The 23,602-nt window shown below is 44.7% G+C and overlaps 1 protein-coding gene and 1 long non-coding RNA gene across 2 annotated transcripts in view; one reads left to right on the top strand and one right to left on the bottom strand.

Annotated features, from left to right (window-relative positions):
- CTNNA1 (catenin alpha 1) overlaps positions 1-23,460 on the top strand; it is a 190,317-nt gene extending 166,857 nt beyond the window's left edge. The window contains exons 11-18 of the mRNA XM_045998668.1: positions 4,272-4,428; positions 12,548-12,748; positions 13,210-13,361; positions 18,103-18,213; positions 19,335-19,516; positions 19,632-19,737; positions 21,289-21,423; positions 22,248-23,460. Of these exons, the coding sequence (XP_045854624.1) occupies positions 4,272-4,428; positions 12,548-12,748; positions 13,210-13,361; positions 18,103-18,213; positions 19,335-19,516; positions 19,632-19,737; positions 21,289-21,423; positions 22,248-22,535 (1,332 nt within the window). The 3' untranslated portion in view covers positions 22,536-23,460. The remainder of the gene's footprint in view (positions 1-4,271; positions 4,429-12,547; positions 12,749-13,209; positions 13,362-18,102; positions 18,214-19,334; positions 19,517-19,631; positions 19,738-21,288; positions 21,424-22,247) is intronic.
- Positions 1,106-22,332, bottom strand: LOC123937880. Its single transcript, XR_006817636.1, has 3 exons — positions 22,227-22,332; positions 19,034-19,198; positions 1,106-2,769 (listed from the first exon to the last, which is right to left on the bottom strand). It is a non-coding gene; the product is annotated as an uncharacterized LOC123937880 (long non-coding RNA).
- Positions 23,461-23,602: the final 142 nt, after the last annotated feature.

The raw sequence follows: 23,602 nt of genomic DNA, 5'->3' as shown, positions 1-23,602 counted from the left end.
AGGCCTAAAAAGAAAGAAAGAAAGAACTCTTTGTAAAGCAAAAACAGAAGAGAGAATTATCAGCCTGATAACTTCATCCTGAATGGTGGAATATAATATTTATTTTACTTATTTATTTTTTAAAGATTTTATTTCTTTATTTGACAGAGAGAGAGATCACAAGTAGGCAGAGACGCAGGCAGAGAGTGAGGGGGAAGCAAGCTCCCTGCCAAGCAGAGAGCCTGATGCGGAGCTCGATCCCAGGACCCTGGGACCATGACCTGAGCTGAAGGCAGAGGCTGTAATCCATGGAGCCACCCAGGCGCCCTGGTGGAATATAATATTTAGTGGGAACTGGTTGAGCCTTTTCCCCCTACAATCAGAAAGGAGACAAGGATGTCCTTTTCAACATAGTCAATAGCAGCATTTTAAAAGTTGATATTCACCATGGTTGTAGTGTCTGGTTTGGGGCGTTTTGCAAATTTATTGAGCAAAAATATTAACTCACACACATTTTTTTTCTTTGATTTGTGAGAGTAAATTTTTCCCCTGATTTCTATTGGTCATTTTTGGTTCATCTTAGGTAGGCTGTCCATGTCTTTCCCCCATTTTTCTGCTAGTATTTTGGTGTTTTCCTTATGGATTTACCTAACACTGTGTAAGTATACTTAAATACAGAAGTAATATAGTCAAATTTATGAACTGACTTCTCCCATTGTTACTTGGAAATATGGGATATTTTCCAAGAAGTGAGAAATATTTCTTTTAAATATTAAATAAAAGCATAAATAAATTCTTTAGCTTTGTTATCTCATCGTTCTGGAAACAGTCATAGCATTTAAATATAAGCATGAAGTGAGGCTTTAATTTTATTTTTGTCCGGATAGCACATCAAATGTAAAAATAATGTACTATTATTCCCTGCTGGTATGTGATGTCACTTATATTGTACACTGAATTATGCTCTGTGATAGGGTTTGTTTTTTTTTTTTTAATTTTTTAAAAAGATTTTATTTACTCATTTGACAGAGCAAAAGAAAAGTGCATAAGCAGGGGGAGGGGGAGAGGGAAAAGCAGGCTCCCGGTTGAGCAGGGAGCCCCACGTGGGGCTCAATCCTAGGACCCTGAGACCATGACCTGAGCCAAAGGCAGATGCTTAACCAACTGAGCCACCCAGGCACCTGATAGGATCTGTTTTCAGATGGTTCTCCTAATGGCTTTAGCTTTGTATTACATTTTTAATTATTTCACTTCATTACTCTTGCTCTCTATTCCCAAGGTTTTGTTTTTTTTTTTGTTTTGCTATTCCCAGCTATTTATTGCTCTAGATGAATTTGTGAATAAATAGGTCATTCTTCCTACCCCCAAACAAGAAATATGTTGCTCTTTATTTGAATTTTTGTCATGTAACTTTGAAAAGTTTAGTCACTTACTGTTACTTCACTCATGTGGGTTTCTTCACAGATTTAACCCCCTTTATTTCCTGTTAATTGCTTTCAAAAAGAACATTCTCTCATTTCATTTTCTAACTTTTTTTCTGGCATACAGAAAAATTTATTCAATTTTAAAGTATATTTATATTGTCTAGCTACCTAATGAACTCTTAATAATTCTAAAATTTTTTTCAGTTGGCTTTCCAGTTTCTTAGATAAACAAAGATCATCTGTATTGAGAAGTAATTTTGTGGTCACTTTCTAACAACTTTTTCTTTTATTCCTTTCCCATCTTATTTTATTGGCTAGAAGGACTGTTATATTATTATTTAACTAATGGTGATCATAGGTATAGCATTAATAACATCTTTATTTTTAAGGTAAATGATTCTAGATTTCACCACTAAGTATTATGTTTGATGATTATTTGAAGTAGTATGTAAGTATCTATATAATTTACTAAAGTCATCAGAAATGAGTATTTATCAAGTATCCTCTGTAAACAGTTCTGTAAATGAAAATGAGAAAGTTAACCTTAGACAAGGTGGTTTTTCTCCATTATACTGTATGAGATAAGATATATTACAGAACAAAGCAATTTTCTCTTTGTAATGGAGGAATTATCTTCATATTTAAAACATACAATTAATTCCTTGCCCATGTTTATTTTGCTCTTAGGAAACATTTTCTTCAGCCAGATATTCTTAAAAGGTCTAGCTTGCTCTGATTCATTGATGCATTTAGTGAATCAGTGAGTTAAGAAATGAAGAGTGTAGTCCTCAGTGGTGACCCACCTGGTGGGAAGTGAATGAATGGCAAGAAGGAAAAGAGGGAGAGAACAAGCCTTGAGATGATGAAAAGAGGGAAGACCACTGCACAACACATGAAAAGATGGTGGGACGGCTTGTCTCACAAATAATTGGCTGTCTAAACCCATATACCTTTGAAAGTGGTGGGCTGTCAGTAACTAATAAGTAGACTGTCCAGTTCCTTGTGCCTCCGAATCTCTAGCTGGCAGTCTCAGTGGCCCAGTGCTTCCTTGTTTCTGGGAGGAAGAGGAGTAGTTGCACCAGTCTACAAGCTGTGCTGCTTCTGTTTGGTAACAAGTCTGTGAGGGCTAAATTGATGTTATTCTTGAATACTGCTCCTTTATATTGGGAATTAAACAATGACCTGAAGGCATGTAGTTCCTATGGCACCTAACAAAATTTATCGCAGATCCTGTCCTCCACTTTGCATGTCCAGATGCTTCTGTGGTAGCTGTTTTTCTGCTTTGTCCAGATCTCTGCTTCCATCCCACTGGTTTCATCTTGTCTTTGCTTCCCTTCCATGTTGCCTTATTATACCACTAAGATGGCTCTCATTAAAAAGGAAAGAAAGAAAGAGTGGGAGAAAAAAAGAAAAAACAAATGTTAGTGAAGATGCGGGGCAGTTGGAACCATCATATGTGCTGGTGGGAATGTAAAATTTTGCAACTGCTTTGGAAAACAGTCTGGCAGTTTCTCTAAAGTTGAATTCCAATTCCAATCCTACCTATATTCCCAGGAATAATGAAAACACAGAAATATGTGTATGAATGTTCATAACAGCTTTATTCATAACAGCCAGTAGGTGAAAATGGTTCAGATGTCCATCAGTTGATGAATGGATAAATAAAACTTTATATGTCTGTATAATGGCATATTATTCATCAATAAAAAGGAATAAAGCGCTGGCACATTCTCCAGCGTAGAAGAACCTCGAAAACATTAAGTGAAAGAAGCTAGTTACAAAATCCACATATTGATAGGATTCCGTTTATATGAACTGCTAGAATAGGCAAATCCATAGAGAACAAAAGTAAAGTTAGTAGATGCCAGTAGGTAGACCTAAGGAACGCTGAGGGAAATGAGAAATGACTGCTGACAGATAACTGGATTTGTTTTTGGAGTGATGAAAATTTTGTTGACGTTTTTAAAATGACTGGGTGATACTTGCACGACTGTGAATATCCTAAAAACTAGTGAATTGTGCAGTTTAAATGGCCAAATTTTTTTGATATGTGAATTACATCTTAACCGGGGCGGGGGGGGGCAGTTTACAGATTACTTCTTCGTTCCTTCCTTTCCTTATTAAAAGAGAGTGTATGCACGAGTGAAGGGGATGGGGAGCAGAGGGAGAGAGAAAATCTTCAAGAGGCTTCACACTCTTTGGGATCAATGTGGAGCTTGATCTCATGACCCCGAGATCATGAGCCAAAGTCGAGAGTTGGGCACTTAAGCAACTTAGCCACCCAGGCACGCCCCTACAAATTACTTTTTAAGCTTAAGAAATTCTATACTTCCCGTGTAGAACCTGAAATACCAGATGTTCATCACAAGATAATTAAGAATGGTGGGTAACTGGATCGAACCTGGAAATCATATAGGAAAATAGTGATGTACATCCACAGGATGGAATAAGAAACAGTTGATACCTTTAACATATATTTAATGATATGGAGATGTACTTAAAAGAAGAAACAAGATAATGTTATATATTTTTTGACATGTGTACTTACATTGTGTGTGTGTGTAAAAAAAGCCTGGAATATAATGTAAAAAATTTTAAGTTGCTGTCACAGAGTGGAGATTGGAGATAGTTTTGTTTATTTCACTGCCTGTCTGTACTTGCAGTGCGTTTGTGCCACACTCACATATACAGCCTGTTGCCTGACACTTCTCTCCATCTTAGTGAGTGTTGCAGTGGAGCACGTGGTACGGCGGGTCCTGGTGAGATGCATGTGGGACAAAGCACAGCCACTGCACTGACCAGAGCGGCCCCCATACTTTTATTTTCATGATCTGAAAGAGTAAACAAGGAACTTCCATATCTTTGCAGGTTATCAATGCTGCATTGGCTTTAGCAGCAAAACCACAGAGTAAACTGGCCCAAGAGAACATGGATCTTTTTAAAGAACAGTGGGAAAAACAAGTCCGTGTTCTTACAGATGCTGTCGATGACATTACTTCCATTGATGACTTCTTGGCTGTCTCAGGTAATGAGCTGGTTCCCCCGAGAAGCATGTGAGAATGTGCATAATTACTTTTCACCTAAGTCACAATAATGGACAATCAAAACGCCCCTAAGTCTGGGCAGTTAAATTATTCTAGCAATAATATTGTGCTGGTTTTCATTTTAATTAAAAAAACATCAGCAGCTAACAACAATAAACTGTCACTGACTCCTCAGCAGTGGGAGGTAGGGTTGAAATTGTTTCCCTTATGGTGGGGCTGGTCTTGATCTTAGAAATAGGAAATAGAAAGCTGGCTGGCAGTTTTCCCCTGTTTGTGTAGAGTAAGATTTTGCAACTGTGACCTGTACACCACCATAATGACCCATCCCTCTTGCTGACCTGGGTCCTGGAGGAGGCTGTGGTTATTTCTTACGATCTTGTGAAACTTAAGGGATTCCCAGCACCATCACCTTGAATTCCTTTTTGAGAATAATTTTCCCGCCTTCTTGGAAAGCTTCTTCCTTTCTCCCTCAGAAATGATCATAGTTTAACTGCCTACTTTTCGAAAGACTCTGTCTGCATGATGCACAGATAGAAAACAGAGAGGAAATATTTAAGTGGCATTTAATTATGAACTTGCAAAAAATAAATCTGGGTAATTCACCTCACAAAAACAGTTGATTTCATTATATAAACATAAACTGGTAATGACATAGTAAATTGCATTCATATAGAAAATGTCTGTCAACTGCAATTCACTGTTTATCACACAGAGATAAATTTCAATCCATCTCCTTCAAGTTGAGCAAGTATAAATGCATTCTTCATGTAACAGGGCCTCTGCTGCCCTTAGCTGTACTGCTTGCTCTCTGGAGGTGCCAGGCTTCCTGAGGCCAGTGGCTTTGGTCAGATTCAGTTGCTGGGTACTTGTAGGGCTAAAACTTCCTGTCACCCCAGGGAACCACAGGCTGTGGCATGGGAGATGTGAGTGTCAATGGGGTTTGAAAGAGAAGCGGGGCTTAAGTACATGCACAGCACAGTCCTCCAGCAATGACCTGTATCTAAGGTGACAGTGTGTTCTGCATATTAATGTCCTCCTGTCCCTGCCCGTTCTCCTTGGGACTGGTAGCTGTGGCTGTACTTGAGAGAGTGGGGAGTGCAATCCATAAACTGCAAAAAGAGAGGATAAGCCACGCTGCTGCAGGACTGCCAAATTGCAGGTGCTGGTACTTTAAAACAAAAAAGCCATTTGCAAGCACATCTTTGCAGGTGCCAAAAATGCAGCAATGGCTTTTTTGGGAAATCTTGGCCTTCTGTTGTTTTTCCCAATGAAGTACTGAATTATTCTTTTTCATAGGTTTAGAGAAAAACATTCCACCTTCACAGCACACTTTTAAGCAAACAACAAATTTTGAAATCTAAATGTAAAGCCCCCCTCCAGAGATAGATCCTACATTCCTAAACTTATTTCTTCTGATTAGGTTGGGTTTAGCTCAGGCTTGGTCTCAAGGGATTTTCAGTCCTCCTTACAGCAAAATAAAATGTAATAGAATCAGACGTCCCTCGTGCAACATTCTTCAAATTGGAGAACAAAAAAGGATTCTGCGGTAGCGTTTAGTGGGATCCAGGCAGTATCTTTAGGGTGTATGACTTAAAACAGAAGCATGGTAAAGAGAAATCAAATTCTTCAACAGATACGCTTTTATCTAGTGAGTATATTCAATGTTTATGCAGATGAGGGAAAATATAAGGGGTCGACTCGATGGAAAGGAGTTTAGACAGTAAAAACATGGAACAATTCTCTCGGTCAGAAAGTGATATTTTCAGAGTACCTGAATTTTAGAGGTCTACCCAGTGTATTTCTCCAAAGTTTTGTCACAGGCTCGCTTAGCAGAGGCAGGCAATTAAGAGTAACGGGGCCAGGCTATTATTCATAGTTCTTCTTTTTGTTGTTTTTTAAGATTTTATTTATTTGACAGAAAGAGATCAAAAGCAGGAAGGCAGAGAGTGGGGTGTAAAGCAGGCTCCCTGCTGAGCAGAGCCTGACATGGGGCTCGATCCCAGGACCCTGAGATCATGACCTGAGCTGAAGGCAGAGGCTTAACCCTCTGAGCCACTCAGGCACCCCTATTATTCATAATTCTTATAATTTTCTTATGGTGTGCCTCATAGGGACATGGGATGAAGGAGGAGACAAGCAAATGCCTAGGCAGAGTTCTCCACCATTGACCAGTTTTAAGCATTCACACTTTCTGTCCTCACTCACTTCCCCCACCCATGGGAGCTTCAGCATGTATGTCTCTGTGGGCGACTAGAGATGTCTTCCCATCTCACCTGACCCAGTCTTGCTAGGGAAGTGACTAGCTCTCATCATGAGGAACCCCAGTTTGAACTGGGCAGGCCCCCACTGGTGTCCAGTCCTTCGCCCTGGTGCAGTTGACAGCATCTCTCATTGTACACCATGGTTTGGAGAGCAGGTGTCAGTCTGTAGCATTCATAGACAGCCTCTGGACAAGGAGTCATATCTTGTCTTCATCCTAATGTGCCCTCTTTGCCAATTTCCCCTTGCTCTGTGGCACACTGGGGCTTCAGCAGTCCTGTCAGTGAGGTTGGCATGTTTTCGAGTAGAGTCTGCCAGGCAAGTGCCCAGCACAGAGTCTCGATTCAGCTTGGCTTCTGACATCATACATCTTCGCTAAATGCAGAGTAAGGAAGCTGCTTGACTCCCTGGAGTGGTTGTTGTATACTGTTTTGTACTGTATTCTGGTACCTCTGGCAGTGTGATAGATTTTGTGGAATATTTCCACTACTGATTTTCCACCATCAGATCGTTCTTGGAATTGATGGTGCCTCAGTGTTCGCTGTAGCTGTCCACTAGCCAAGAACCCCTTCAGGGATAAGTTACTTAGGGAATAGGGCTTCTTTCTCTATATTGTTCCTGCATATTCAGTTCCATTGATTCCCAAAGTTCTCGCATACTTGCCACAAGTCATATCTAAATTTGTGGCTCGAGAAGTAGTGGTCATATTGTGTATAATCTGGCCAAGCTACCAAGCATTTCATGAGGCTGCAGGGCAAAGGAAACTTGGGTCCCTATATATCAAGTATGAGACAGTGGCACTTCAGGGGTTATGCATCCCCCCCCTCCCCCAGCCCAGGGAAGAGAGAGTGGGGACTCTTTTTCACCAAGTTTTATTCAGAATGTGACTTGTAAATATTGGAGATGGTTCAGATGGTAGAGCGCATTCAGCAAACCCCAAGTATATTTATACTGACTGATCCCTTAAGGACAGGAGTTTGAAATTTATCAAAGTGATAAAGACTGTTTGAATTTCATTTGAATTGTATTTGATAAATGTTTACCATGAAAGTGTAATTTACTCTTATATGTTTATTCTGGTTATATATGGAAGTTTTAGTTACCCCTTTTAAAAAAAAAAAAAATTCAAGTGTTTGGTTAGAGTGGTTCTAATTGGACTTACTACATTTCTTTACCTCATGCTTTTGGAAACAAATAGTATACCACATTAGATACTTTAGGGCAACACCTAAGAGTGTGATTTATCCTTCTTCACTAAGTGTCAGTGTGCCCAAAGAATTTGGTTTGACGGAAGGCCATTGTTACTATTCTTTTTGATGGAAGGCCACTAAATAAAAGGATTATTACACCTAATTAGGAGTGGGGGTTGTGTTTGAGAGCAAAAAACCTGTGAAACTACAGATAAAGTAGTGGTCAAGTTGGGTGTGATTTCTGATTCCCGTGCCCACTAGCTGTGTGACTTTGGGCAGTTCAATTAATACTTACGTGCCTTGGTTTCCTCATTAATTAATGGTGTTTTTAAATTTTTTTTTTAAGATTATTTATTTATTTGACAGAGAGATCACAAGTAGGCAGAGAGGCAGGCAGAGAGAAAGGAGGAAGCAGGCTCCCTGCGGAGCAGAGAGCCCGATGCGGGGCTCGATCCCAGGACCCTGAGATCATGACCTGAGCCGAAGGCAGCGGCTTAATCCACTGAGCCATCCAGGCGCCCCTTTAATTTTATTTTTAAAAAGACTTATTTTAGAGAGCATGGGCATACATGGGGGAGGGACAGAGGGAGAGAATCTCAGACTTCACAGTGATTGTGGAGCCAGACGTGGGGCTCAATCCCATGGCCCTGAAGTCATGATCTGAGCCAAAACCAAGAGTCAGAGGCTTCACCTACTGAGCTGCCCAGGTGCCCCTAATTTTTTTTTTTAATGGCTAGTCTATAAAGAGTTAAATGTCAAGCACTCAGAATATTTCATATTATAGATTAAGTCCTCTGTATGAAGTATTAATATTGTCATCTCCTGTGTCTGCATAAGTTTACATCAGTAAGTAGAGCCAGAGCAAAGGGTACACAGAATGGGCCCTGTTACTCATCATGGATTGAAGTATGAGTTCATGCAGCCTTTTTAGAGAATTCCAGTTGGCTTGGTGCTTGGAGGGCAGTTAGGCATCACACATCTACTTCAAACATATATGCCTTTTGACTTAGTAATCCTATTGCTAGAAATTTTCCCCAGGGATATGTACCTAAATATTTGCCAAAATACCTGTACAAGGATGTTCTTGTCAAGCAAAATGTCTAAGAGAAGACTAGATAAGTAAATTATGGCCCCTGCATCTATTCATTAGGGTACTTTGCAGTCACCAAAAAGGATGAAGTAGATGGGTGGAGGCAGGCCTAGAAAGGTTTTGAAATGAAAAACATAATAGTGTCCATAATATGATCCCTTATTAGATAGACTGTTGTGTTTGTGACTTTTTTACTCTTAAGTGGCACCTCTAATGTTGAATAGTCAGTGTGTGTAATGGGATACAGATTGGTGTCAACTCATAATGGACCCATGCTGAGTTTCCTTGGTAATTCAATTAAAGCTAAAGTAATTTATGGTTTAGGTTAACATAGGTACCTCCAACCCTCCCTTGTTTGTATCTGTCCAGTGGAAACTCATTTCTGCCTGATGGCTGAAGTGTAGCGAGCAGAATTGCTGCTTGTGTCCTGGGTATGTGGTGGCCTCAGCTGGATGGGGCTTTCCTAGAGACAGCTGTTGAGGGACGGCAGAGACTATTACTTTAGTCAGCTTCCCAAAATAGAAGGCTTCCTTTGTTGCTAAAACATGGCAAGCCCTTCCTTGGTTTAGGTTCACTGGAAGAAAGCCAGTGTGAATTCAAGAAAGTCAAAATTGATTTTTAAAGACATCAGTGTCTAGATGAAGGTTAACAAATCTTTGGTGGAAGTTGGGGCTACTTTGTCTAATGAATGAAAAAGAATGCCATGCTTCATTGATTCTCAGATGTGTTTCCCCAGAATTAACAATCTCGAAACAGGGATGAATTTTAAAATCAGCAATAAAAGAAAACATTGGTCCATGGTTTAGTTAGCAATACTTCTTCCTTTTTGTTTCTTTTATTTTCCTTTCCTTGGTGAGATGAAATACAAATGAAAAAAATGTGTTAGGTTTAGCGAAAGCACAAGTTATGTGCAGGCTCAGTGTCAGTCTGTTCAGTTTACGTCACGTAAAGAGTTTGCATATAAAAGGTGCTTCTACCAGTGGGCTCCCCACCCATTTATTCTTATGATTGGTTTCCATATCCTCCCTAAAATTTGTTTATGAAAAAGTTTAATAACATTTTCTCTGTTAATGGTACAATGATGGAAACCCTAGCAAGTCTGCTCTAGTTTTTTAATTAGGGTCTTGTTAGCCATACAGTGGTAATTCATTTTTCCCTTCTATAATAGGAATTCATACTGTATTTTGGCTTTCACTGGAAATATTTTAATTTATTTAAAGAAAAGAACTTTTTTTTTTTTAGCAATTTTAAGTTCACAGCAAAATTAAGAGGAGGGTACAGAGATTTTCCATCTATCTGTACCCCTGCTCATGCACAGCCTCCCCCATCGTGGTGGCACATTTGTTACAGTTGATGAACCTGTACATCATTATCACCTGAAGTCCGTAGTGTACATTACTGTTTACTCTTGGTTGGTGTACCTGCCATGGGTTTGGACAAATGTATCCATCATTACAGTGTCCTATATAGTGTTTACTGCCCTAAAAAAGTCCTCTGTACTCTGCCTGTTCTTCCCTCCTGCCTCCAACTCCCAGTATATTTTACTGTCTCCATAGTTTTATTGCCTTTTCCAGAAGGTCATTTGGTTGGAATCACAGAGTATGTAGCCTTTCAGATTGGCATCTTTGATTTAATACACACTGAAGGTTTCTCCATGTCTTTTTGTGGCTTCGTAGCTCATTTGTTGTCAGTACTGAATAATATCCCATGGTCTGGATTTACCTCATTTTTTCCTTCACCCACTGAAGGACATCTTGGTTGCTTTCAGCTTTTGGCAGTTACAAACAAAGCTGTCCTAAACATCCATGTGCAGGTCTTTATGTGGACCTAAGTTTTCAGCTCCTTTGGATAAAAATACCAAGGAGTGGGACTCCTGGGAGCCAGGGTCAAGGTGTTTAATTTTATAGGAAGCACATTTTTACCAACCTTCTTTTCAGTTCTTTTACATCATTACTACTACCTCATGTGATTTTTTTTTTTTTTTTTTTTCCATCTTACTTCATTTTGCCTGCAGTCTCTTGGGAACTACAAAGAGGAGGGCTTTGGTTTCTCTTGGGGCTTACACTAGAGCCTGAAGCCCAGAGGCAGGGCACTGTGGTACACTGTTCTTTGGTAGATACACTAAGTACCACTTGCCTCTGGCTCCCTTTGACATGAAAGGAAATAGCACCATGACCACTGTCTTGTTTAGACTATCTTAAGAGGTCAAGCTTACTGTTACCTCCCTTCTAGACACTGTCACATAGAACCTGACTGAGTATGTTAGCAGAGGCTGCAAGGGGAAGGGGAATGGCTATTGGAAATGGAGTAAATCAGTAGGCAGTCCAGAATAATGACATGTCCGTGCATAAGATGGCCAGGGCTGGCAAAGAAGTGACCAGATAACATTTTTTAAGCAGCTAACATTTACCCTGCTTATTCTGGCTCCTCCAGAAAAACCAGGACCTTTGGTCTTTGACCTGTTGTACCAGGTATTCTTTTGGCTTAAGCGAGTGAGCATGTCTTCTACAAGTTCTTAAAGGTCTTAAAGAAAACTCCTTTCTGAACAGAAAGACAGTGGCCAAGTGAGGACATGGGGGCTTTCCTTTCTTTCACTCTCCCACCCTCCCCCGCTACAGAGTCTGAGCAGCCCTGTCATTTGGGCTGTCTGCTGGTGGTCTCTGCATTTCTGGGGCAGTGAGAACATTTCCTTCACCATTCTGGTTGGTGGGCTGGTTCAGATTGACATCATCCATTTGAATGGCTCTGTAGTGCCCATATTTTATACCTTCTCTGCTCTTGGACATTTTGGTTGCTTCCACTTTGCTGTTACTATAGATAAAACTGAGGCTGATTCCTTACTCTGGGGTTCCCAGAATCCAGTGTCAAGCATTTTGCTTTGAGGAAAAATAGTTTCAGTGCGTTTTCCAAATCCAGGTCTATAACTAGTAGGCGTCACCTGTCAGCTTAACAGGATTCAAGGGTTTTTGCAAATACCACAGTAGCTCCATGCCCACCTGTGAAAGGATTACTAAATGTTTTGCCCCAGGTGGGTTCCCTCGGTGACTTCCAGAGGAGGCTTCATTTTGCTTTCCAGCACCTTCTATTCCAGAGCTGTCCTGGCTTCTTGGCAAATTGTCTGAATACCACTGGCATCTGCTGGAGGGAGGGGCAAGGGACTGGAAGGATAGAGCCTTCTAGTGAGTTTTCTTCTATTTTAGACTTTGTTTTGGACATAAGGTCAGTGAGATTAAAAGAAGAGAGAAGTTATTAAGGTTTCTGTGATCTGAATTTTCTGCCTGGCTTACAGAACAGTTGTGCCTTAAAGATCTTGATTCATCTCTCCCTCTTCCTATAAACCTGGAATTGAAGATTGTTATTCTTGGAGGTGATTACAGGTTGAGTTTCTGTGTGACAGTTAATCCAGTGGTGAGTCTGGTCTCTTCAGTGAAATGATACATGGGGAGCTTTGCCCTGCAGGTGACTCAGAACGAGCACTGAGTGAGCGATAGATGCCAGCCTGTAGTTGTCCCCTTCTAGTGGAATGCCTTCTCCTCATTGAGGTTTTTGTTTGTTCTTCAGAGAATCACATTTTGGAAGATGTGAACAAATGCGTCATTGCTCTCCAGGAGAAAGACGTGGACGGGCTGGACCGCACAGCTGGTGCGATTCGAGGCCGGGCTGCTCGGGTCATTCATGTAGTGACCTCAGAGATGGACAACTATGAGCCAGGGGTCTACACAGAGAAGGTGCTGGAAGCCACGAAGCTGCTCTCCAACACAGGTTCGGGGACTCCCTCCCTTTACTGTGCTCCCCCCACACAGATGGCCTGTGAGTCCAGACGCTGTGGTTAGGAAGGGTGAGATCAAGACACAGCGCAGGTCTTCCCACGACATGTCTGGGTCAAACATCAGACTTTGAGAAGTTGATCCGCCAAGTTAAGTGTTTTCACCTTTCTTTCCCATGTGTCCCACAGCTTATGATGGAAAAAGTTGTGAACATATTTGAGATGAACTTCTTTGTTGAGTCTTATTAGTGAATAAATACTAAATTAAGTTGGGGGTTGGTCCTGTTCTTAAGCAAGGCCTCCACTTTGTCTCACTTCAGTGGCTCACCCATCCAAATCTGGTATTGCAGAATCTGGTCAGAGACAAAGATGATTTGAGTCTTGGTAAAATACAGCGTTTAATTTATTTCCACCGTAAATACTGCTCACAAAGGTAGAGTCGCCTCTTTCTCCACAGTCATGCCACGTTTTACGGAGCAAGTGGAGGCGGCCGTGGAAGCCCTCAGCTCAGACCCCGCCCAGCCCATGGATGAGAATGAGTTTATCGATGCCTCCCGCCTGGTGTACGATGGCATCCGGGACATCAGGAAAGCAGTCTTGATGATAAGGGTGAGTAACTGCATTTTAGACGTTTTAACAGCTTCTTTCTTATCGTTCGCTACACTTGAGCAATGCATCATTCCGGAACTCACCAGATGCGGTGGCAGTATATTAAAACCATGAATCTAAAAGCTGTTGGAATGAGATATATTTAATTATGTTGTCTAAAATGACTTTTAGGGGCGCCTGGGTGGCTCAGTGGATTAAGCCGCTGCCTTCGGCTCAGGTCATGATCTCAGGGTCCTGGGATCGAGCCCCGCGTCGGGCTCTCTGCTCCGCAGGGAGCCTGCTTCCTCCTCTCTCTCTGCCTACCTCTCTGCCTACTTGTGCTCTCTCTCTCTGTCAAAAAAAAAAAAAAAAAAAAAAAAAAAATTAAAATGACTTTTAGTTGCAAGTTAGAGCCCAAACTTGGGCCAAGAAGGGGAGCGAATGTGAGTTGACTTTAAGGATTTAGTTGCAGGCATATCATCCCCACAAATAGGAGGCTTCTGGTAAGTTAGAGGGAAGTAACACCGAATGAAGGCTCTTCGGTTGAGTACTCCCTTATCCTTCACGTAGAGTGCTGCTGTCCTTGAAGGAGTGGCGGGAGCCTCCTGGGGCTCAGTGTGCACGGGAAGGATGAGAGCCTGTGGCGGCTGCTGCTGATGCTCCCGGAAAGTGCCACCTTCTCCTGGCCCCATTGGACCCACTTGCTCCAAGAACACAGCAGTTCTTACCATGTGAGGGAAAGGCCAGCCCCCCCCTGAGGTGGCATAAACAGGGGTTTTGAGAAACTACTGTCCCCTCTAATACAATGCAGGTTGCTGGGCCAGCTCACAGCTGGCCTTTCCCTAGCATTTCATCTCTCACATCCTGTTCTGAGGATGAGCCTCTTGGTCTGGAAGCTGGGAGCAGGGAGTATGTGTCTCTCTCTCCAGAGTCCCCCAGGGGTCCTGCAAGCCTAGCCCAGGCCCCACTCTCACGGCAGAGCTGTGGTTGCCCTGCAGGGCCTGCCTGCTACAGAGATAGTGGCTGGGCTGGGCTGGGCTGGGCTGCTGGGCTATTAGGCTCAGGGGAGTTTCATTTACACTTTGATGGTTTGCTAGTCAAACCTCTCAAGGTAGGCAGGGATTCTGCCCCACTTTTTATCTTCTCAGCTTGGCACCATGCAGAATCTAGCCAGATTGTCAGCTGGAAACAGAGGCCATTTCTAAGGCAGTGGCATGAGGCTAGACCCATTTTGTATGCAGTGTAGAAACACTTGGGCAGGACCGCTGCTGCTCCTCCCTGGGGGTGAGGAGGAAAGAGAAATGTTCATGGATTGCCTGGTTGGCTGCTGACTTTTCTTACTGGCTCCTGATCCCCTGGACATGGTGGGGCTTGGGGGCAGGGAATTGATTTGCTTTCTCCATCCCTGTATACGGTGGCCAAGAAGAAACCTGGCCTGGGTGAATAATAGGTTAAACCCAGCAGCCATAGCTCAGTGGTGTGAAGGGACGCAGGGTCCCATCGACCACTGGTAATGAACACAGCCCTATTTTTCCAGACTTCTTTTCCATACTGACAGACACTTAGAATGAAAGGAACCTTAATGATAAAGAGGAGTCATGGGTGGCTGAGGTTAACGTTTTGAGGGGTTTAAGTGGGTAGATACTGCAGACATGCGAGGAAATGCATGCATTTCTTCAAGTCCTGTTGTGGGAAAGCAGGTCCTGGGAGCAGGCAAGCCTCCCAGGCCCCTCTCCCAGCTCTCAGACTATAGGCAGGTTCCCTCATCTCCAGAGGTGCTGGTGGTTTTAATGAGCTGTAATGTAGGTAATGTGCCCAGCACAGGGCCAGGCCGTGAAGGAACTGTGCTGGGACATAAGGATGTCAGTGGCCTGGCAGGAACATGGTCTTGGGGCCTTGGTTGGGAGAGGCATGGGCCTCGGGGAGCCCTGGAGCTGGGGCGTGGCGGGCAGAGGCCTGTGAAGCAGCCATGTGGCAGGTCCTTGTTTATGGCTGTGCACCTGAGCTCTGTTGCTACTTCAGTTCAAGAATCCTTCCAGTCCCGGGAACTCTCAGCTGCTTGCTGTCTCGTCCTCTACCTCAGCCCTTCAGCTCCTTCCTTATCATTACCAGTGTCAGGTGTTGCTTTCTGCAGCTCCCACTCTCTAGCACTGTGACAACCTTGAATCTTCCTCCCTCGCCACCCTCACTCGGCCTCTCTGGTCTTTGCTTCACTCCTCTTCTAGCTTTGCATCTCTTGTTAGTCCACAGACTATCCATTGCACCATTTCACTTCCTGGTGCCTTGCACAGTAGGGTCCACATGGAATCTGCCATTTGCTGAGCCCATAAGAGTGCAGGCAACCGCCCCTCCTGGGGTCCTGGAACCAGCCAGCATTGCCCCCAGTCTTAGCGCCTGGGGACGGTTTCAGACCTTCCTGCTTGCCTCCTGCATGGCCTGCTATTTCTCTGGTGTGGCGATGGTCTGGATATCCCGCCTGCTCCCTGCCCTGGCTGTGCACGTGGACACTGTTTTCCCCTCTCTCTGTGACTATCCCAGTGCTCCTGCCTAAGACCGTCCCATTCCTTCTTCGCGGCACTTTTCCCTCCTCTCTAAGAAAACCTCTTGGCCCCCCTCCTTCTTAGTCTGCTTTGCTGCTTTGTCCTCATCTCTTCAGCTTCTGACCAGTGGCATGCCTGGTAGCAAAGTTCTCAAACTCTTCTCCAACCATCCTCATTCCCTTGGTGGGTAAGACTTGAGAAAAGCATGCAGGGTGACTCTCCTGAGTCCCACACTCACCTGCCCCTTTTTGCCACTCCGTTATCTAACAGGCACGTCCTTATCTTTTACCCCTACCCTGTGCCACCTGGTCTTACATGTTAGTTGATGGCAGCCTACCTTCCACTTGCTCAGGTCCAAACCTCAGATTCCCTCTTGCTTGCTCTTTTGGTCTCCTGTCCCACACTGATTTGTCAGCACATCCTGTCAGATCTACCTTCACCATACAAAGCACATGTGAACAGTCCCCACTGTAGCCCAGGCCACTAGCCTCTCTCACTTGGATTCATGCAGCTGCCTCCCTATTCTCATCCCTCGATGCCTGCAGTCTCACTCTCCACAGAGCAACCCAAGTGATCCTTTTAAGCTTCAGTCTGATCATGTTACCCACTGCTCAGCACCCTCTGCAGGCTGTGTGGGGCACCAGTCCTTACATTAGCCTGCAGGCCTTCCAGGACCTCATCGCCTGCTGCTCCCTTGGGGCACTTGTTGACCGGAGTGGACCTGTGACATGAAGGCAGTGAGTTGAGTTTCTCTCCATGGCTTCCTTGCTCATCTAATTCCCCAGGCAAGTTCCTCCCTCTGGGCCTTGGTTCTAATGACCCCATGGTGCTAGAACACTCCCTCTCAGGTACCTCTCATATCCTGCTCACTGCTTTTTATCACTCATCACTTTCTTATGTGATAAAATTCACTTTCTCATTTTGTTTCTTGTCATTTTTCCCATTTGTATATATGCAAGAACAGGGACATTGCTGTGTGTTAGTTATTTTGTACCTCCAGGGCCCAGAACGGTACTTGGCACACAGATACTCCACAACAATCAAAGAAGAGGAGGTACTGGGTTTTCTTGGCAAGCACAGTTCTTGGGTTTCTGCTGGAGGGGTACAGAAGCAGAGGTATTACCAGCAGGCACGTCTTTGAGAAAGATCCTCCACAGGTGTCTGTGACCCTAGGATTTAAAATGGCCAATGGTGGTGTAGTGTTTCATGTTGCCAGGTCAGAGAGACTCCAGGATCTTCCATTTCGGTATTCCTTGTGGCTTGCTGCTGCCTAGTGTGACCCCTCGACTCCCACGCCATCCTTGCCTCATCTCACTGAGGGACAGGCTTGGCATTTGCCTGTGTACAAACCCAAGATAGTCTTGGCGGGGCCAGATGCTTCCTCACACATCCTCCCATTGGGGCTTCACAGCGAGTCCTTGGGCTGGGCTTGGATTAGGTCCTGGTGCAGATGAGGGACTCGCCTCACTGCCCTCCTGTCACAGGCCGGCCAGCTAGGCCAGGAGCCAACCCCAGCTGTTCCTCCTGCTGCCCTGTTACTGATAACTTCCAGAAGACAACATTATGTTTCAAGTCAGCAGCTAATCATGAGAGGCTGGAGGTTGTGCGAAAGAGGAATTTTATTTCATAATTAAAGAGCTAGGACTGGTAATCAGAACCTTTGGTACATACTCAGACCTTACCTGCCATATTCTTTTTGCATTGATAAAATTAAAAAGGATCTATCAAAATATATTGCTTATTTGTACTCCTCAAAGCAGTATCCTAAGAGAAACCCCAATACTATGTAATTCATTAATTTTTTTTGCTGTCAAGTGGGAAGGTCATAAAAATATGCTTAATGTTGGATAAAATATTTCTTTTTAATACCGTGTGTTTCCTACCCAGAGTAATCGTCACCTTTGTGTTGGGATACAGGTGCTAGAGGAGTACATGATTTCAAAGAGAGTCTTAACTCTGGTGGAAGTTGAAGCCTCAGCCCCCATAAGAAACTCCTTGCCCCTTTGGCAAGTGTTGATGTGGTGCCTTTGCCTGGTGTTTGTTGGGTCAACTCCCAACGTGGGCATTAGTGAGGTGGGGTCTTGGACGAATAATGATTTTAACTTCATTCCCCAGAACTGTTAGGAACATGGCACATGAAAATCCAGAATTTTGGGTGTTCATACATTGGGCTCAGAGGCCCCAGGGTTGTGTCTGACTTGTGATCTCTGTGTTGGTGGTAGACACCCGAGGAACTGGATGACTCTGACTTTGAGACGGAGGACTTCGATGTCAGAAGTAGGACAAGCGTCCAGACAGAAGATGATCAGCTGATAGCTGGTCAAAGTGCCCGGGTAAGGGACACATTTGACTTCACTTTGCAGCTCTTCCCTGTGCCACTAGGAACTTGGCTTTTTATTTTCTAGGAAAACATTCAGTATTGAGAACACCATTTTCCCACTCTCTCTCTCGGGCAGCAGGACTGAGGTGAATCTCAGTTGTGGCACATGCTAGCCTGTTGTATGTTCCTCCAGAATGCCTACTTGGTTGGGAGCAGGGCTGGAACAAGCCCTCTGCCTCAGCTGTGCCCCGGGGCTTTGGTTGATGACAGAGCCCTGCATCGGGAGCGCCCTAGCATCCAGTCAATGCAATGTTTGTTAAAAGGATTGTGAAATTTGAAAAAGATTGCTGTCTTTGCCCATCTCAATGATATCATGGGTATGAACTATTTAATTATTCATGGGTTACAAAAAAAACAACAGTGGTACATTCAAGAAAATCATTCAGAGCCATTGCATTCATTTGAGTCATTAAATCTTCAATCAATAGCATTTATGTTTTTGGGAGCATGCCAAAAAATATTTCTGTGGAGTCTTTTTGCACTCCGTAGAAATCATTTTGAACAGCAAATGCATCCTTGCTTTTGGGCCCCACTCCATCATGAGCACTTGGGGAAGCTGAGTGGGGAACAGTTCCAGGCTTGGTGTCCGTGGGCCTTGAGGTGGGCACCAGGCCTCCAGATGCTGCTTTGATAGGGTTTCAGTGCCATGTCACATAGGTAAAAGTAGAAGCCATGGGAAGTGCCCAGGCATGGCCCACCAGGGAGAGGGCTCCATGCATCATTCCCTTCTCATATGTCCTCTCCCCACGGCAGCAGGCAGAAGATGAACTTACCAAAAAATTAAGCAGCTTCTGTTCCTGTACAGATGTGATCTGGAAGCTTCCATGTTAGGTTTCTATCCCTTGCAATGTGTTTTCTTCACACAAAAACTTGTTCTTGAAAGTGGGTCGGAAATTCAGCCTGCTGTAAACTTCTGCTCCAAATGAGAAGAAATGGACCTTTAGGAAAAATGAAATCTATTAAAGCATTATCTTACCTATGTCATAGATTGCTTGGTAGAAATACTCTGGGCTAATGCACTGTGAGAACTTCATCTTCTCTTTCTGTAAGAGCTTTCTGTGCTTCTGATTCCAGGCGATCATGGCTCAGCTTCCCCAGGAGCAAAAAGCAAAAATTGCAGAACAGGTGGCCAGCTTCCAGGAAGAAAAGAGCAAGCTGGATGCCGAAGTGTCCAAGTGGGACGACAGTGGTAACGACATCATCGTGCTGGCCAAGCAGATGTGCATGATTATGATGGAGATGACAGACTTCACCCGGTGAGCCGCCCCCACCCCCACCACGTGCACAGAGGTGACCTGTGCTGCTTTGCAGACCTTTCCTTTTTCTGTCCATCTCCAGTTACATAGGACAATGCGTGTTCTCTCTCATCAGAGGTAAAGGGCCGCTCAAAAATACATCAGACGTGATCAGTGCCGCCAAGAAAATTGCGGAGGCTGGATCCAGGATGGACAAGCTTGGCCGGACCATTGCAGACCATGTGAGTGAGAGGCTTGCTCTGGGTTTCTTAGGTCACCCCAACCTGGACCGTTCCAAGGTGGTGACAGTAATGTTTTTCTGGGGACACAACACTCTTCTTATCTCTGACATTGTGCTTAACTTGTCAGCCTCCCTGATTAATACCAGCAGAGATTTGTAAGGATTTCTGAATTCCTCCTTTCCTTTGACAAGTCTTAGGAGCCAGGCACAGTGTGCGTGAGAGCACCTCTCTAGAGCAGGTGTGTGTATCCTGCCGTCTGCCGTGGTGGCGGCTCGGCAGCCGCTACTGTGGGCTGCTGCTTGTTCTCTCCTCCTTGCCTGCAGATCCAGCTGGGAGCTGCCTCTGGGGGCCTCCCACACTGAAACTGGGCAGCTCATGGGGGTATTTCGTCTAAGAATTAGGAGCCCCATGCTAGTGCTTTGGAAAGCTGATGGGCTCTGCTGGGGACAGATGTCTCTGTCCCCTGTACTGTGTGTTCTCAAGCACCCAGCCTTCATCCCTTTGCTTCCATATGCATGTATCAACAAATGTGGTTCCTGCCTCCTGGCACGTTTACACTACATCTCCCTTGATGCTCTAAGTTTCTTCTCAGAGCCCCTGTTGCCCATTAGAGTTTCTGTCTGCAGGTCCAGCCCTGCAGTCCCCTCCTTTGCCCGGAAGGATCCAAGCTGCAGAACAAGTGGCCATGTTTCCTCACCACTCAAGCCAAAGATGCAGAGGTCCTTCTTGACTCCCCTCTTTGCAATTCAGGACTAAGCCCTGGTGTATCTGCTGGCCACACCCAGTCTTTTCCTCTCTGCAACCACTAGCTCAGCCCAGGCCTCCACAGCCCAGGCCCAGCAGGTGGTAGCCTCTCCTCACTGGTCCTGCCCTCCACTCCATGTGGGACACGGCCATGAGCACAGTCCTAATGGGCAGACCAGATGGGGTACACAGTTCTTCACTAGCTTCCTTGCACAACATTCGGGAGCCTCAGCATGCTTTCCAGGCCTCTGTTGAGACCACCTCTCAGTACACTCCAGCCTCACCGGAGGGAAGGGTTTGCTGTAAACACTTGTGAGAGGTGCTCTATTTTGTTGTTGGCGAAGTAGGCTTCCTAAGCCATCCTCAGCTTTGGCAACAGGATGGGAAATGGGCTGCTCTTGCGTTTCCCTGAAGCTGGTCAAGATCTCAGGTGTTCTTTCCTTTGCGTCAGGTTACTCACTCATCCCCCATCTTTGCTGAAAGTTAACATCTCCTTTTTATCATGTTTACAGTGTGTATCACAGTTGAGCACATAAAGTGCCTGTGAGCAGAAGAACACTTGGGTGGTTATTATGTAGCTCAAAGCATTCTCTCCCTTTTCTCAGAACCAGGCTCTTGCTGAGGCTTTTTCTCCCTTTGAGGGATGTGGGCCCCAGCAGAGTGAGCCTAGGGCCGGCGTTCCCCAATAACTGGTAACTCCCCTCCCCTTTACGGTGCACTGAGCTGTACCCAGCTGAGCCCAATATGGGGGTACTGTGTTGGGGCCAGGCCTGGGTCGGGGTGCTGAACCTGCTGCTTCCTCATCAGTGCCCAGACTCAGCCTGCAAGCAGGACCTGCTGGCCTACCTGCAGCGGATCGCCCTCTACTGCCACCAGCTCAACATCTGCAGCAAAGTCAAGGCTGAGGTGCAGAATCTAGGAGGGGAGCTCGTCGTCTCTGGGGTAAGTTATATCCATGAAAAGTGATTTTCCAAAATGAAAGTAGCCTCTTGGCCGCATGTACTTCTTATCTGCCCTGAAACCAGGAAAGTTCACTGTGGAAAAACCATTGGTTTCGTCTCAGTCCTTGGTGGCCATGGGCCGCATGTCAGGCACCCTGATGAACTGCAGTGCCTGGTGACAGCTGGGAGCCAATTCCTGGCTGGCCTCTCCCTGGGAAAAAGTATTTTTATCTTGTTCTCCCCCTAGAGAGAAATTGAACCTGTTCCAAAATTACAAAGATAACCTATCCAGACTTTCTCAGACCTCCTCCACCCTTCACAGAGTATTCAAGCAGAATCTCTCCCTGTGCCATGGTTCTGGACCCCTCATCACATTGGGCCAGGGGGAGAGGAGTTCTTGCTTGGCCTGCTGGGTTCCCCATAGCTTCTGCTCATCTCAGGGCTTTTCCTTTGAAAGACTCCATGGTATGTGGGACATACCGATGGTCCCTAGGTCATGACTGAAAGTGGTGGGTTTCTGTCTACGACGCCGCCTTGTCACTGCTGGTTATAACTCCACAGTCACTCAGACTGATCCTCCTCTGGGTTTTGAGTCTGAATAAAGATTGGGGAAGGGGTGGGGACAGGCAAGGTGATGGTACCTTGTGGTTTTGATACTACTCCCTTGACTTCTAAGTATGTGAAACAGGCATATTAAGCTTTCTTGGATCAGAGCAGTAGCCACTGGGAGAGCAAATCAGGAATGTGGCTATTGCCCAGACCCCTGGTGTACATGGGGCTGGAGGTCAGGCCTGTGATACTCACCACCCTGTCTGTGCCTCTCAGGTGGACAGCGCCATGTCCCTGATCCAAGCGGCCAAGAACTTGATGAATGCGGTGGTACAGACAGTGAAGGCATCCTACGTGGCCTCCACCAAATATCAGAAGTCTCAGGGCATGGCTTCCCTCAACCTCCCGGCTGTGTCATGGAAGATGAAGGCACCTGAGAAAAAGCCCTTGGTGAAGAGAGAGAAGCAGGATGAGACACAGACCAAGATTAAACGGGCATCTCAGAAGAAGCATGTGAATCCTGTGCAGGCCCTCAGCGAGTTCAAAGCCATGGACAGCATCTAGGGCCACCTTGCCAGCTGCCCCCACCCCTTGGGGCTTCTAAAGATCAGTCACTGCTCTTCACTCAAATATATCTGCTAAATAGAACACTGATACTAGATTCCACAGGGAAATAGGCAGATTTTAAACCTGTCCAGGTGGTGAATTTGGCAAGGACATACTTGTGTTTAAATTGGTCAGAAATACTTTTGGAATTCAGGAGCACATTTCTAGCTATATTTTTTATAAGTTTAAATAATAATTCCATAACCAAAGAGAAACCCACATTAACTTGTTAGTGGCACTCTTGACCGAGTTCTCAGTGTGGCATTAGAGGTTGAGATGCAGGGATCAAATCAGCCTTGGCTAGGGAAGTGGCTTCCACCAGTCCTGGGTTCTGGGGGTTTGGCTGGTGTCACATGACCAAAGATGTTCCCGAGTAAGCTACCTGGGCATCTTAGGAAGCTCTGCCTGGAGAAGGAGCGTTCCTAGAAAGGTTTTGGAGGGACAAACCACACGAAGCTCAGTAGAACATAATGCATCATAAAGAAAACTGATTACTCTCTTTATGACCTGAAATGAGAATTTTAATGCCTGGTTACAATTACTAATGTACTCTGCTGCAGGACATTAATAAAGTTGCTTTTTTCAGACTAGAATGTTGTGATGCCCTAATCAGAACATGCTTTTTTCCCTTTCCTCCACTTCAAATGAAAATTCATCATTGGGCTCACTTCTAATAATTGCAGTGTTTCCTGCCTTGGGCTTTGCAACAGAAGCCTGACAAAAAATAGTGTTTGCTTAGGCAATAATTTAGACTTACACCTTATTTGTGATTACTATAGCGATTACTATAGCTAAAAGGTATAATTTTGCTGTCTTATTTAAATTTTATGAATTTAAATGTTTTTACACTAACTTTTCCCAGTAAAGTCCACTATGAAACCAAGTCTGAGAGGCCAAGGTGATTTTCTTTACCTTCTAGTGGGTCAGGTTTTACATTAAACATCTCTTGGATTTGCCCAGAGCATCTGCGGTGCCCTGGTCCCTTGTGGTATCCCTCTGCCCTGGGGATAGCGTTGCCCGGCCAG

Source organism: Meles meles, chromosome 3, assembly GCF_922984935.1.
Source record: "Meles meles chromosome 3, mMelMel3.1 paternal haplotype, whole genome shotgun sequence".
NCBI lineage: Eukaryota > Metazoa > Chordata > Mammalia > Carnivora > Mustelidae > Meles > Meles meles.
The sequence above is the reverse complement of the archived record's forward strand: the minus strand, read 5'-3'. Positions and strand labels throughout refer to the sequence as shown.